General features: G+C 44.2%; 1 protein-coding gene across 2 annotated transcripts; it reads right to left on the reverse strand.

Moving 5' to 3' along the window:
- Nucleotides 1–2,433: 2,433 nt before the first annotated feature.
- On the reverse strand, nucleotides 2,434–14,924 carry F3 (coagulation factor III, tissue factor). Of its 2 annotated transcripts, XM_010385134.2 has the most exons (6): nucleotides 14,604–14,924; nucleotides 13,325–13,436; nucleotides 9,058–9,257; nucleotides 6,180–6,358; nucleotides 5,422–5,584; nucleotides 2,434–3,729 (listed from the first exon to the last, which is right to left on the reverse strand). In XM_010385134.2, the coding sequence occupies exons 1-6, from the start codon at nucleotides 14,701–14,703 to the stop codon at nucleotides 3,593–3,595; spliced, it is 891 nt and encodes a 296-aa protein (XP_010383436.1). In that variant the 5' UTR covers nucleotides 14,704–14,924; the 3' UTR covers nucleotides 2,434–3,592. The 2 variants fall into 2 exon arrangements, with proteins under 2 accessions (XP_010383436.1, XP_010383437.1); XM_010385135.2 differs by lacking the exon at nucleotides 5,422–5,584 and having other exon boundaries at nucleotides 3,604–3,729.
- Nucleotides 14,925–15,817: the final 893 nt, after the last annotated feature.

Here is a 15,817-nt window from a genome sequence, read left to right on the forward strand (position 1 = left end):
TTCCAAACAACTATTGGAGGAAAATCACACAATTAAATACACATATCATAGAACAGATTAAAAGAGCATTTGGGAATGAGTTTATTCACCATTTGATGAATAGAGATAATTGTTTAAGGGGCAGTTCCTTAGATTATAAGCCATCAGCTATAACTAAGCTAAAATGTGTTTGGATTTCATGAGTCTTAGTTTCTTATATGTAAGCCAAATTCAGTTAATAATTTAACATTGGAAAAATATCTTTAGAATGCATGAAAGGGCTGGGCACGGTGGCTCAGCACTTTGGGAGGCCAAGGTGGGTGAATCACTTGAAGTCAGGAGTTCGAGACCAACCTGGCCAATATGGCAAAACCCTATCTCTACTAAAAATACAAAAATTAGCCAGGCGTGGTGGCTCACACCTGTAATCCCAGCAACTCAGGAGGCTGAGGAACAAAAGAATTGCTTGAACCTGGGAGGCAGAGGCTGCAGTGAGCCGAGATCTCACCACTGCACTCCAGCCTGGCAACAAAGCCAGACTCTGTCTCACAAAACAAAACAACAAAAACAAAACAAAACAAAGAATGCGTGATAGTTTGGTTTACTGACAATTAGCTCTATGGGGTACATTACTGGTCAAGTAATGAAGTATAATTTGGTCCACTGGAGGGCGGCAGTTTCTGGATAGCAGCCAACAGTCTGTAGTATGGTTTCTGCTCCAGTGTCAATCACAGTGCTGATTTTTAGTAGTGGCTGGTAGGTCTCAGCAATGCGGAGGGATGTGGCAAAGTAGGGAGTGGTTAACATTTGCTGTGTGGAAGCTTTCTGATTATTGCAGTTCAGCCTCATTCCTGTCTATAATGAATCCCTTCCTTGTGGTCAGCCAGATTCCTCATTAGCACCCAGACCTGTTTTCAACCTGCCAGTGTTTTCCTTAGTGGAATAATTCAAATTCCTTAGATAATGAGGCCAAGAAATTACATAATGCTCTAATTAATCCTGGCAGGGAAGTATCTGGATAGGCACCTTCTGCTGTAGCTTGTTTTGCCTCCTCATGTAATGCGCTAAGCTCTTTGTCCCAGGTAGACCCATGTGAACAGGAATTCGAGATAATGGTTGAAGCACCCTTCCTTGAGGATGTGCCCCCATGCCAGTTTCTCTTTTGTTGACTCTGCTGCAAACACATCCCTTTTCTCTGGTATAACAAAACACTACAACAGTGCAAGATTCAGCCTCTCCAGCATCTGTGTTGATGGCAAAAAAAAAAAATAATAATAATAATAATAATAATAAACAAAACCAACCACTGGTCTGTGGTTTCTCCAAAATGGCTATCATTTTTATGAGGATATCAAAGGTTTGTTTCAGGCATTCTTCCTTAGGATGTGGTATTACATAAAACAGTTCATGCTTGGAATTTTATTGACAATGTTCAATTTCTTTGGTGCAAAGGAACAAAATGGACTTAAAATTTGTTCATAGCTACGTAGTGAGCTGAGGCTGCTCATCTGAATGCTTGTTCAATTTCTTTGCGGAACCACTTCTGAGTAGTTGTGCCATCTGGATGTTTTTCCTAGATGGTAACAGTGCCCCCTTCCACAGTGGGAAGCAAAAGTAGTTTTGTGGCCCAGTAGGTGCCAAGAACCTTTTTCATCTCTAGTTAGAATCCTCTTTTACTACAGTTCAGAGAATAAGGCTGTTTTGCATTTGAATGAATAACTACATTCTAGAGATAATAAAGTCAACTCAATTCAGCCATGACTGACTGAGTCCACTGTGCAGTCACCCTCAAAAGCTATAAACCATGAGCTAGGCCCAGTCCCTGCCCTCCAAGAGCTCTCAATCTAGCTTGCTTTTAATTGACTCTAGAGATCTCATTCCACTTGTATCTCTCTCTATCCTATATTGTCCTTTTACCTAATTTTCTTTCAATACAATCATCCCAAGAATGTTTCTTTTTTTCTCATCTCCAATGAGTCAAACTACTGCCAATGGGAAGAAACCTCTCTAAGTCTGCAGTAGAGAGCATTATCTTTTCCCTTCCCTGTAAGACCACATCGCTGCCCCCTGTCATGTGCCTTGTGATGACTCCAGTAGGCAAAGTATTGTCAGGCTTGGTCACTCGCTTGGGGCAGCAGCATGGGAACAGAAGTGACAATGGGCCTGTATAGAGTAGAAGAGTAGGAGATGGGCTTAAAGCTTGAAGCTGTGGTTGCCGGTTTCTACCAGTTTTTTGTTTTTCCCTCTGCCCTGACCTAATTAGGGGCTTCTCCATTGGTTTGCATCCTAGAATGAGAAGACATTGAGAAGAGGTGCAGTCAGCCTACAGTCACCAATATGTATTATAAGTGAAAAAGATACGTTGTTATAAGCCACTGACAATTTTAGTCGTTTACTGTAGTAGTAATACAAACACCAAACCATACATAAATAATAAATGGAAGATCGAATAAGTACAACAGTAACAATTCCCAGTCACCTTTATTTATATAAAAGTATATTAAATAAATTATCTCAATATATACAAATAGAACAATATTACCTATATAAATAGAAAATCCCCATATAGAAAACCCTTTAAAAAATTATATATACAATGTCAACCATAGAAGCCTTGAGTACCTTAAATCATAAACTCTGTAGTTTGTATAGTGGTCTTATAAAAATAGAGTTAGCTCTCAAATGTTTAATGCCACTTCAGTCAGTGAAAGTGCAGACTGTAAAGTATATTAGGAAGGTGCCCAGAATACCGACGTCTCCCGCACTTAACACATTCATACAAAGTCTGCCAATTGTTTTGAATTTCCAAATGTATTCCTGAAAAAAAAAAAAGAACCTAAACACTATATTACAGACATATGTTAGAAAAGTCCTAGAAATTCACCCAATTTCCATTTTACTTTCTTACATGGATTGAAGTCAGCCTCTCAAAAGCTTTTAGGCTGGGCACGGTGGTTCACGCCCGTAATCCTAGCACTTTGGGAGGCCGAGGCGGGTGGATCACCTGAGGTCAGGAATTCAAGACCAGCCTGGTCAAGATGGTGAAACCCCATCTCTACTAAAAACACAAAAATTAGCTGGGTGTGGTGGCGGGTGCCTGTAATCCCAGTTACTCAGGAGACTGAGGCAGAGAATTGCTTGAACCCAAGAGGCGGAGGGTGCAGTGAGTTGAGATCATGCCACTGCACTCCAGCCTGGGCAACAGAACGAGACTCTATCTCAAAAAAAAAAAAAAAAGAAAAAACGAAAAAGCTTTTCAAAAGTCCACCCAGGATTTTTAAGGCATTTTCTCATTTGTTTTTGCTTGGATGACCTCGTTACTCCTTGAGTGCGGAATATATAATCTAAAGCATGTTATGTGCAAAAGGTGCCATAGTGTTAAAATTAAAACTTGGAACTGGTTGTAGTACCATTCGTTACATTTCAAAGTGACTAATGCTGATGTCAAAACCAGAATGCTAATGGTAATAATAGGTCGTATCAAGAGCTTTTTTTGAACTCCAGGGTCTTCATGCTCTGAAATACTCATTTGTGTTTCCATGTATTCTATTCTCTTAAAAGTTCTCAGTCACAGTGCAATACAGCATTTGCAGTAGCTCCAACGGTGCTTCCTTTATGCAACATTCAGTGGGGAGTTCTCCTTCCAGCTCCGCCCCACTCTTGCCTTTCTACACTTGTGTAGAGATATAGCCAGGATGATGACAAGGATGATGACCACAAATACCACAGCTCCAATGATGTAGAATATTTCTGAAAAATAAAGGGCATCTAGTCAACTTGGAGAGCTCAAATCCCATTTATCAGTGGGCAAAATTGAGGGCATAACCCCAAATTACACCATCCTATTTTTGTGCAATTTGAAATTTCTTTCTTTCACTCTTTCCACCACACTTAGATTAGGAAAGAATTTGTCAAACCCTGAACATTTCAGAGTAATTGACAATGGCTAAACACATTTAATGGGCATTTAATAAACTGAATAATGTGCAGTCCAGAAAAGATATGTAGTTGGAGTTAAGAACAACAGCTGGAAAGAAGTGCCTAAAAACGATGCTGAGATTGATGGCAATGATTATGGTAGAAGGTGAACCCTAAGTGCAAAGTGGGATATCCAAAGTGCTACCAGGAGTCGGGTGACAAAGAGATAGCAACTAGTTGGTGCAGTAGGAAGGCTTCCTGCTGGAAGTGGCATTTGAAATGCCTCTCCAAGATAGAGAAGGGCCAAGGAAGCAGAGAAGTGTGTGTGCACAAAAGGAGAGGCAGTGGAATTAGAGCTAGGCTTTAGGACAATGACTGAAGGCTGTGGGTAGGATGGCCCAGAGGGAAGCAGGACCAGAGGTAAAGAGAAACCTCTCCCATCAGTGGCAATAAACAGGAGAGAACAGTTTATTTAAAGTGTTTTAAAATGTTCAAATCGCATCTTCACCTGGAGCTAGGCCATCATTTCTTTTTTTTTTTTTTAAGTGAGATGGAGTCTCGCTCTGTCACCCAGGCTGGAGTGCAGTGATGCAATCTCAGCTCACTTCAGCCTCCGCCTCCTAGATTCAAGCAATTCTCCTGCCTCAACCTCCTGAGTAGCTGGAACTACAGAAACGTGCAACCATGCCCAGCTACTTTATGTATTTTTAGTAGAGCTGGAGTTTTATCATGTTGGCCAGGCTGGTCCTGAACTCCTGACCTCAAGAGATTTGCCTGCCTGGGCCTCCCAAAGTGCTGGGACTACAGGTGTGAGCCACCACACCCTGCATAAGCCATCGTTTATATCCCCTGACTCTTTTCTTCACTGAAAGTACTCAGAATACTTTCCCTGTAAGGCATGGAGCAAGATGCACAGGCTTGCAGCTTCCTGCACGTCTGAATGCCCACAGCACTTCTGGTTAGGGACCGTTCCCCGCACAATGTGCCTGAGCTCCCAACATCTGCACACGCGTGGACACACATGTGTCAGCCATATGCACACATGCATGCGGGTATATCTGATATACTCAATCCCTTCCCTTGATGGGTTAGACTCTATAGCCTCTGTGGCGACAGAGGGTACTCACAAATGTCTACCGGGTCCTGCTGCAGCTGGTCCAGAAGCCACCACAGAATTAGAATTTAAGCATGAAAAAATGCCCAGGGAAATCTGTGACTTGATGCTAAATCCTAAACATAGTTTGTGTATCCAGGGCTCAGCAGAGGGCTTAGCACACGGTAGGTGCTCAAGAAAACCCTTGCTAATACAGGGGCTCAAACAACACAGAAGCATTTCTAAATGTCCAAAATCTTAAGAGTCACCAAGAGCAAAACCAAAACCAAAACAAGCAACAACAAAAAAACCTCCAGGCAGTTTGTCTTCCTGAATATTTAACCAAGGAAGTACATCCCAGCCCTGAGGGTGGAGCTACTCCTCCAGAAGGCACCCACACCCCCACGCAAATGGCCGGCAGAGCCACTCACCTCTGAATTCCCCTTCCTCGTGGCCCATACACTCGACGGGGCTGTCTGTACTCTTCCGGTTAGCTGTTCTTCGGGAGGGAATCACTGCTTGAACACTGAAACAGTAGTTTTCTCCTTTATCCACATCAATCAAAAACTCATTAGTGTTTGTTTTGGCTGTTTTCTGTAAAAAGATAGAGTTCTTAATTCATCTGGGCTCAGAGTCAATTCTTTCCCCTTCCTTAAGTCACTGCAGAAGTAAAATCCTAGGTTCTAAGCAAAGTGTACATGAACATAGCTGACACGTGAAGGATTAGAAGTGACTTCACTAATCAGTTTCCCTTGATCACTGCTAAAAATGCCTTTTCCAAGACTGAGAACATCCAATTTAGGCATATTGAACCCTATTTAGCCCCTTTAGAAGACATCTGCAGTAAAAGAAAAAGGAAGGGAGTATTATACATTGAACAAAAACACATTTTGTGCCCGGGATCCTCAATAGAGGGAGAAATGTGAGCGTAGGGGACCTTTAGAGATGGCCTGATCCAGCGGTTGGCTGAGGAACCTGGGGGCTCTGAGGGGGCCCTGCCCAGAGTCACAAGGTAATGGAGAGTCACAGGTAAGACCAGGCCTGTTGTCCACCCCTCCCCACCCCTTCTACTCCACCACCTTCTCAACAACCCTGTTCTGCTATTTTTGAATTGGGGAAGAAATGGGCTGTAAAACCCAAGTATCCACAATTTAAAACAGGTCATAAAAACAAATTAAAAAATTCTCACCTTTCCCGAACTTGAAGATTTCCAATAATAGAGTGTATAAATTAAGTCCTTGCCAAAAACATCCCGGAGGCTTAGGAACGTGTCGTTCCTTCTGACTAAAGTCCGTTCATCTTGTACTGTCACATTTACTTTTGTTCCCACTTGTTCAAAACTCTGAATTGTTGGCTGTCCCAGGTTTGCTGAAGCAAAGGAAATGAGCTTGGTTAGAACCAAAGAATTCGATACAAAGTTAAATCCTGTTTCATTTTCACAATTGACAACTTAATTATCTCTCATATAAAACATCTACATAGAACCAGCTCCCTGAGAGAAGCAGGCACAGCAGCCCGGAGCTGAATCCTAAGACATTCTGTGGCAGTGCTGTCCAAGGGGAAGACAATGGAGTCTCAGATATCATTTTAAATTTTCTGGTAGTCACATTAGAAAAAGCAAAAAGGAACAGGTGAAATTAATTTTCATAATACATTTTATTTAACCAAAGATAATTGACCCCTGAACAACATGGGTTTGAACTCTGTGGATCCACTTATATGCAAATTTTTTTCAATAAAAGTTACACCAAGTGTGCCTGCCTCCTTCTACCTCCTCCACCTCTTCTCCTGCCATGGCCCCTCCTCTTCTTCCTCCTCCTCCTCCTCCTCCTCCTCAGCCTACTCAACATGAAGATGATGAGGATGAACACCTTTATGATGATCCACTTCTGCTTAATTAATAGTGAATATATTTTGTCTTCCTTATAATCATCTTTTCTCTCTTTCTTCCTTCCTTTCTTTCTTTCTTTTTTTTTTTTTTTTTTTTTTTTTGACAGAGTCTAGCTCTGTCACCCAGGCTGGAGTGCAGTGGCACAATCTTGGTTCATTGCAACCTCCTCCACCTGGGTTGAAGTGATTCTCCTGCCTCAGCCTTCCGAGTAACTGGGATTACAGGCACCCACAACCACGCCCGGCTAATTTTTGTATTTTTAGTAGAGATGGGGTTCCACCATGTTGGCCAGGCTGGTCTTGAACTCCTGACCTCAAATGATCCACCCACCTTAGCATCCCAAAGTGCTGAGATTACAGGTGTCAGCCACCATGCCCAGCCTCTCTTCCTTATAATTTTCTTAATAACATTTTCTTTCCTCTAGCTTACTTTATTGTAAGAATACAGTATATAATGCATGCAACATACAAAATGTGTGTTGACTGTTTATCTTATTGGTAAGGCTCCAGTCAACAGTCAACTAATACATAGGCTATTAGTAGTTAAGTTTTTGGGGAGTCAAAAGTTATACTCGGATTTTCAACTGCACAGGGAGTTGGTGCCTCTCAGCCATGCATTGCGTGAGTCAACTGCATATATGTGGAATATAATCATTTTAACATGTAATCAATATTAAAAAGTTTTGAGATATTCTACACTTCTTAAGTTCCAGTGTGTACTTTATACTTACAGCATTAGCCATATTTCAAGTGGTCAACAGCCACATGTGGCTAGTGGCTACTATATTGAACAGGGTGGTAGCATAAACTACAACATTTTAGGTCCAAAAAATTGTAGGGCTATCAGAAAGCCCAGGAAATGTCCTTGGTACCTCGAGAAGCTGATTTAACCACTGGGTCTCTACAATGGCTCAATTATCTCATATGCTTTGGTTAAATGACAGGAAAACAAACATCAATTCACAGGCCAAATATGCATGTGCACATGCAAAACAAACATATAAAATATTTTCTATCTTGCACCAACAAAGGATTTGAAGTAGCTTACAAAAAAACTCAAGGACTATTAATATAAAAGAGAATCATGAGGATGCCATTAACTAGGGGTGAAATGAATGTCAACCATGCCGCTGTCACCAGAGGGACTGCTGACGCCGCTACATTCTTCCCTGGTGCCACAAGAGACACAGGCAGAAGCACCCAGGGGTCTGGAGGGTTTTGCAAATGGGGGCTCTGGGAAGGTAGCCACATTCACCTAGGGTCAGGCCCCCTATTTCAACCCTCAAAGTAGATACCAGAGGAGGATGGTTGGTTGGTTGTCTGTCCACCCCTTCTCCTCACCTTTCCTACCTTGAGAAACTGTTCTCTCTCGCTGGGCCTAACACTAACACAACACCTTCATTCTAACCAGCTGGCCTTACAAGAGAAGCTCATGTCACTCTACTCAATGTGCTGCATGCGTTTATCTGAAATGCCTAGCTCAGAGCCACAGTTGCGGCAAAAGAATTTACATCTCCTATCTGACAGGAATTCTCTTCATTCTCTTACTGGCTCCTAGGGCCAGCTTACAGGGGCAAAGGCTGAGGAGGAAAGTATTCCACCTTCCCAAAAGCAGAACGAGGGTGACAGGCAGATGGCTGAGCAGGTGCTGGCACATCATGGAACTCAAATCATGGCCAAGTGATTGGAAAAGGTCAGCATAATTAGGCTAATGATGGGCTCAGAGGGAAGCCATGGACTTTCCTCATCGATTTATGACCATTTGGGAAAAATCCTTAACCGGGATTTTTGGTATGATAATGGGACAGAAAAATCAGGATATATGATACATATAGGGAAAAGCTAAAACCCCGGCCTTGGTGGATTTCCTATCCCTACCCCCTTCCCTGGCCTGCCCTCTGCCAACACACATTCAGCTGGTTACTGAGGACAGTAACAGGGTCTGGGGACAGACTCGGGGAGAAAGTTACTTGATGACACTGTCATCAGCTCCAAAGTTCATATTCTGTGAACCTCCTACCACATCTGGAATGTGTGAAGAGGGCTGTGTTACGTACCAGTTTCCGAGAAAAAAATAGTAAATATTTTTGACTTAGTAGCCCCTAAAGGTATAAGATCACAAGAATATTCAGACGTTTATAACAAGAATGAATAGTGGTACAGCCCAAGTGACTTACTCTCCAGGTAAGGGGTGAACTCTGGGGAGTTCTCATATGGGGGCTCCTCAGTAGAACCTGTGCTCTCCACATTCCCTGCTGGGTAGGAGAAGACCCGTGCCAAGTACGTCTGCTTCACATCCTTCACAATCTCGTCGGTGAGGTCACACTCTGTGTCTGCTGTGTAAAAGCATTTGCTTTTCCAATCTCCTGACTTAGTACTAAAGAAAGAAAAGAAGGAAGAAAAATAAATGGAACACTACAATTTGCACCCAACAGGATAGACTGCTTCTTGGCTGTGGTGTTCTGTGCTAACATCAGGAGCCCTGCAATCAACCCTCATGATGCAGTTACTGTGCGAGCACTTTGCTTTTTTTTTTCAGCATTGTTTTGTAGAGATGGGGTCTTGCTATGTTGCCCAGGCTGATCCTTCTGTTCAGCCTCCCAAAGTGCTGAATTTACAGGTGTGAGTCATCATACCTAGCAACACTGAGCACTTGGGATGCATGTTTGAGTCCCCATAGCAACCCAGGGGATGGCTCTGTAATTTGCCCTGTTTTTACAAATAAGGCAATTGAGACAAAGTGAGATTGGGTGACTAGCTCAAAATCACACAGCTGGACTTTGAACCAGATAGCTATTTGACTCGTGGATCTGTACTCTTAACCATTTTGTTAAATATCTTCCTTAGAATGTAGATGCTCTGTCATGGTTACAGGGGAGAAAGAGCAGTTTTCCATCAAGAAGAGGCAACTGAGACAAAGTGAGGTTGTTTACTATAGTCTACTTATTATATCATATCATATAGTTTGTTATATCACGTTCTATATTCTATGTAGAATAGTCTATATAATAACATGTTATACATATATTCTCTCATGACCACTATTAATGCTATTATTAATCATTCATTGACTCCACTGTATGCCAGGTACTCTACTGGACCGTTTACTCATGTTACTTCATTTGATATAATTCTTCCAAGAAGGTATTGGATCTTTCTTATCTGTGAGGACATTGAAGCTCACAGACACTAAGCAACTTGCAGAAGGTCACATACCTAACCAGTGGCAGAGCTGGGTCTGTTTGCCCCATTATACTACATGCCTCCCTTGCTTTTGCAAGATGCGAATCCATCCCAACCAAGATTACAGAATGACAGTACAGGTAGTATCTGTCTAACAAAGTCTGAAACTAAAAAACTAAAGACAGATCGTTCTTTTGTGAGATGTCATTGAAGGGGAAATGATTTAAAGGACTTCTAAAATGAAATTCTTCTAAATGACCAAAATAATAAATAGGTGAAGTGTCACTGCAACTTGATTCACACGCTTCTGTCCCATAGAAAGTGACAGTTATGCTGCTCTTCCCTTTGGCATTACTGACTACCAGAGGCAGACCCATCGTTCAAGGCCAGGTCCCAACTCCACCTGCTCCAGGAATCTCCAGCTCTCCCTGCTGAGCATTTACATTTCCCTCCCCTGTCCCCCAGCATGAGTTCCTCCATGATGCTGTTACTATGAACACAGTCGGCCTGGTACGAGGGGTGCGTGCCCTTGTGTGCTCTGTCAAGCAACAGGGCTGTAGGGTCTCGCTGACTATTAGATGGTTTGTATTTACAGGTTGAATTAATACATAATCTTGGGGAAAACGAGGCACCATGTGAATGCCATTGTCTAAATTCACACATAAAACCCATAAATATATTTTCTTTCAAAATCTGAACTAAGTAACCAGGCCAAAAGGATTTGGGTAAACACATTCTTTATCCTAAAGTGCACAAACTAAGATTGATATTGAAATATTTTGGTTTCTATTTATTTAATTTTATGTGATAAAAGTAGAGAGGCTATTTTGTTCCAGAATGACCAAAATGTGTTTTATTATATCATTTCCATTTCAAAAAGCAAATGAGACTATGCTGTTTCCTTTTTATCACTATAGCAAATAGTTGTTCAGATAACAGGAGAAAGTCTCCTAGGGCTTTCTATGTACCATAGAGATACAATATTTGGTTCCTCCCAGCTCACAGCAGGGGCCACATACTCTACAGCAAAATTCAGCACAAGGATTTATACAGTACCATGGTAAGTTGTAACTGTGTGAACAGGTAATGAAGGAGCAATCCTGTAGAAAATCCCTCTGAGTGCCGTTAATAGCGTTAACACTTTAAAAGCCTCCAAGGTTCCTCCAGGCATTGCAAAACCCTCTGATTTGGAACTCTGAGTTGACTAAAAAATTCAGTCACTAATGTGGTTGCAGGTTGTTTTCCAGAAGCTTTGTAAATTCAGCTTTAGAATTCAGAACATTTCTATGGAATGAATATCACAGGTGATGGTTTGTGCTAAGGCTTAAGCCAATAACATTTCCCAACCACCACTGAAAACTGTTAGCAAAGGTGAAAAATGCAGTTGGAGCTCAAAGCAGCGGCTTCTGCATAGCAGTAGTGTCCGGCGGCTGGAGCCAGGCTGCAGTAGTGAGAGCAGTGGGGAGGGAAGAGGGGCAGCTGCTTAAGATGCTAACTGTAGGGAGGGAAAACAGGCAGGGAGGAAGCCCCACTGAAGAGATTCAGTGGGCAAGGCTTTCCTTCTTCCTCCTGCTTTGTGGCCTCCCATCAGACTGTAACAGAGCCATCTAAGGGGTGTGTGGATACTGGGTAGACCTTGGTTCCAGACCTGACATGGGCACTTACCATCAGTGTAGTCATGAATAAATCCCTCACTTTCCAGAGCAACAGTTTCCTCATCTGTAAAATGACTGCTCTGGTCCTTTTTAACCAGGAATCTCATTTATTCCTGGGGTGGGCAAGAAGAGTGGACGCTTCAGGCGCAGGCTGATAGAAAAGCTCCCAGGCCCTCCAGCACAGCAGCAAGGGACTGTCCGGTCCACAGGACCACCCTGAGTCGGCTGGCATCCCCCAAGCTGTAGCCCTGCACTCTGATGTTTGCAGATCAGAAGCTGTGCTCATTTAAATAACAGCAGCCTTATAAAGTTCAAGAACTTATAGTTAACAAAGGCTTATGTTTAAAAAGCAGGTGAATCGTAAATATATTCCCACATGTCCCTCAAATATTAGATTGAATATATTTAGGAGGTAAGCATTCCTCTCAAAATCTAATTTTTGCCATCTAGAAGGAAAGTGTTTACCAAGGTAAACTTCAGGCCTGTATCAGAGAAATTAATTACTAATTCTCAATTGGTGAAATCTGACTTGACAAGTTTGACCACAACTGTAATCATTATTTCAGGTTATGAAATTCCTTCGTCTTTCTCTCCGCGCCCCCACACATATCCACACATGCATGCACACATGCAGGCAAGTTCTCCCTGCTGGTTTGGCAACTGCTGTCATGAAGTTCATTTTGAAAAACAAGAACATTCACTTAAAATATCCATCGTATCTAGAAGTTGCATTCCTAATGCTGTAAAAAGCCTGGCACAAGCTAAAACAAAACAGAACAACAAAATACCTTTCGTTTTAGCTGGTGATACTTTTGTACCTTTACATAATTAGCATTAAAATAATTTCCACAACAGCTATTCTCTATTTCATAAGATCTCTACCAAGCCTCCTAGAACATTTCAAAAACCAAACACTTGCCAAGAATATGGTGAACACCATCAAGGAAGACATAACCTTTAGATTGAATATGCTAAATTATCAGCTCCTGGGGACAGCTGCCAATCAGAGTTGAGGCATCAAGAAGCAGAGCCACCCCAGACCCAGAGGGTACAGACAGCGGAGTATTTCTGCTCTGCCAGGCTCTGTGAGTCACATATTTGGCCTCCTCCACTAAGATCATGTATACTACCAAATTTCGATTCATGGAGTCCAAAGACAAATGAATCAAACACTGCTTAAGGGCAATGCATACATTGGGATTCCTCCCCACCTCTTCCCTAAGGTGTTAGACATGGCTCACAGTCTAGACAGCAACAGAAAAAGACATCAATGTTTAGATGAGATCAACTAATCTATCATGACCCAAAGCACACTTCAGTGCTTACTCAAGAAGGTTCACCTCTCCACAGTTTATACTTCACTTAGGAACTCTCCCATCATTTCCAAAAACAATTAAAACAATTAAAATGTTCTATCAGTTTAAGGTCTGGAAATGTTGCAGGCCTAATAGAGTATGACACCGGCCAGCGAATTGCCATGAATCCCTGCTTCTTTGTCATCTGTTAAATAATTTCATCCAGAAATCAGCTTTAAGAACATTAACGTTCAGCATAGGAGAGTAGAAACATCAAAACGCTTAATTTTCTTTTTTTGTACCTAGCTTACCTTATTTGAACAGTGTAGACTTGATTGATGGGTTTGGGTTCCCACTCCAAAACTGTCTTAAAATTAGTTGATTTCCAAGTTAAATTATATGCTGCCACAGTATTTGTAGTGCCTTTAAGCAACAGAGAAACAGCTATTATTACATGCACTTCTCAGCACTCGACTGTGTTGATGTATAAAACACCTTCCCACCTGACATCACCATAAACCTCACTTTTTATTTTTCAACAACAAAAGCTTCATTAGTGAATTATCAAGAGAAAAAGAATCTTCAAATTTTTTCTAGACCTAGAATTTCTTCATGACAAGATTCACCTTGTAATCCCAGGACACTGGCAAGGATCTTGACATTTTCGTTTGAAATTATTCATGGACAAAGCCTTGTTATAACTTGACTAGAAAGAGCCCAGGGCCATCAGTGTGCCAGTCCAGGACTCAGCTCAGGAAGAGTCAGGTTCAGCCCGCCAGGAAGGGTTTTCAGTAAGTTATGGAAAAAAGGCAAATCCCACACGTGTGACAAGAGTTAGGACTGCATACAAATGAAAAAAGCCAAACTTCACTTTTTCCATTTTTATCTGAAATGTCTCTATACTGAAACTTCCACGGAGGTCCATGTTCGTGTGGCCTGTCACACCGTCGGCTGTACTGGATCAGGATAATTTATTATGAAGATCTGCTTTGCCAGTACGCAGCAGGCCCCAGTCTCTACGCGGTACCGAACACCGTGTAGAAATAGGCGGCATGCACAACGTTGTACCTGCTCCAATCTAAGCAGCAATCCAGCCCGTTTGGATTGCCTCTACCCAAATCTAGAACAAAGATGGCCAGGAAAAGACCAGGGACGCTCTTTATTAAGGGAAGATGCACATATAATGAAAGGTAATATCCAAACCTCTGCACGCCAACACGTGCAGACGCAAGCCCAAGTCCTATTATATTGAAGGTCGCAAATCACTGGGAAGCCCTTTCCCCAGAGTTAAAGCAGGAGCCAAAAGTCCGCTTATGCAACAACAGTCCAATTACTTGGACACCCCGAGCAAAACTCTCTAGCAGAAGGGGCAGCGGGGTCTGGGGCGCCAACTCCCTCCCTGCAACTCCCGCCGGCGCCCAAGGGACTGGGTTCATTCAAGCCCGGCAGGGTGAACGCAGCCGAGTCCCATAGGCGCGGGGGGCAACATGGGCGCCCCAGGGAACCAGGACGAGCCCGCTGTCAGCCGGGACTGTCTCCTCCCTCCTGCGCGTGGCGCGCCCTGAGCTTCCAGGGGCCAGTGCCACTCACCTGAAGTGCCGGCCACCTGGGCGAAGACCCAGCCGAGCAGGAGCGTCCGAGCGACTGCGGTCTCGGGGCGCGGGACCCGGGGCCAGGCAGGGGTCTCCATGTCTACGAGTTGACCGCGATATCGAGCGGGTTCAGTGGCGCCCCGGAGGCTGGGGAGGTTGGGCTGCAGGCGCCCTAGGCCGGCCAGAGGGAGTGCGAGGGGGTGCCGGGAGCCCGGAGTCTTGGCGAGCCGGTGCCCCGCGCGCTATAAAGGGCCAGCAGCCAGCTTTCCCGCGCCTCTGCCCGCCCCCGGCGCCCGCCCCCGCCGCTCCTCCCGACTCCCCGCCCCCGGCCCGGGTCACTCGCCGTCGCGGTGGGCGGCCCCCGGCGAGTCCACACCCCTGCCCCGCCTCCTCCCGGTAGGAAACTCCGGGACCCTGCAAGGGGTGACTCACCCCAGTGATTCAACCGCGCTGCCGAGCGCGGAGCTGCCCTGGGGGACGCAGGCGGGTCTAGGTGCGGCGGGGGCCCGGGTCCCCCAAGGCCCTCGGATTAACCCAGGCCCGCGACTCCGACGTGAAGCTTAGGTGGGCTGCAGGTCTATGGCAGGAAAGGGAGGGCGCGTTGGAAGGATTCTTCCCTTCCATTTGGTGATAAAGTGGGAGCGGCGGCATTTACAACCTTTAATAGAAAGCACGGGCTCTGGGCTCCGCTCGGGCGGCGGAGGGCATTTCCCGGGCGCTTTGCCCACCTGAGGCTGAGGCTCGGGACCTGCAGCGAAGTAAACGTGTGGCGGTGAGCAGGGCGCTCTCCCAGCCACGATGGCTTCTTCTACCCCACGAGGGTAAGAATACCTGGCCTACCCACCTCGCGGGGCCCTTAGCGGGTCGCACAGGAGAAAGGCGGTGCGAATGCCGGAGTCAGCCACGATGTGACCGGCTCGGCTCACAGGTCTGAGCGTCAGTTGGCCCGGGCACCGCCCGGTACGACCAGAGATAGTGACTGAGGAAGAGCAGCCTCACATCTGGCATTTTGCCTCTGGGAGAATTCCAGCGTGACATCTGCAGCTCTGTGGTTCCAGAGAGGATGGTTCTCACATTGAAGAAGACATCTGTGGGACTGAGTTCCACCCAAAGGCAGAGAAACCAAAAATGAAATTGAAAAATGTAATCAGACTTGTGTGGCACTGGTTTTAAGCTTTGGTTTTTCTAAATTATTTTCTGGCTTCTCCTTCT

The sequence above is a fragment of the Rhinopithecus roxellana genome, chromosome 8, assembly GCF_007565055.1.
Source record: "Rhinopithecus roxellana isolate Shanxi Qingling chromosome 8, ASM756505v1, whole genome shotgun sequence".
NCBI lineage: Eukaryota > Metazoa > Chordata > Mammalia > Primates > Cercopithecidae > Rhinopithecus > Rhinopithecus roxellana.

Excerpts from the sequence above, each read along its gene's own strand:
- F3 (XM_010385134.2), bottom strand. The coding sequence starts at position 14,703 with ATGGAGACCCCTGCCTGGCCCCGGGTCCCGCGCCCCGAGACCGCAGTC. Across the intron at positions 9,258-13,324 it reads GTCTACACTGTTCAAATAAG|TACTAAGTCAGGAGATTGGA; the intron begins GTAAGCTAGGTA and ends TTCTTTCTTTAG. Across the intron at positions 6,359-9,057 it reads GTTCACCCCTTACCTGGAGA|CAAACCTGGGACAGCCAACA; the intron begins GTAAGTCACTTG and ends CCTTTGCTTCAG.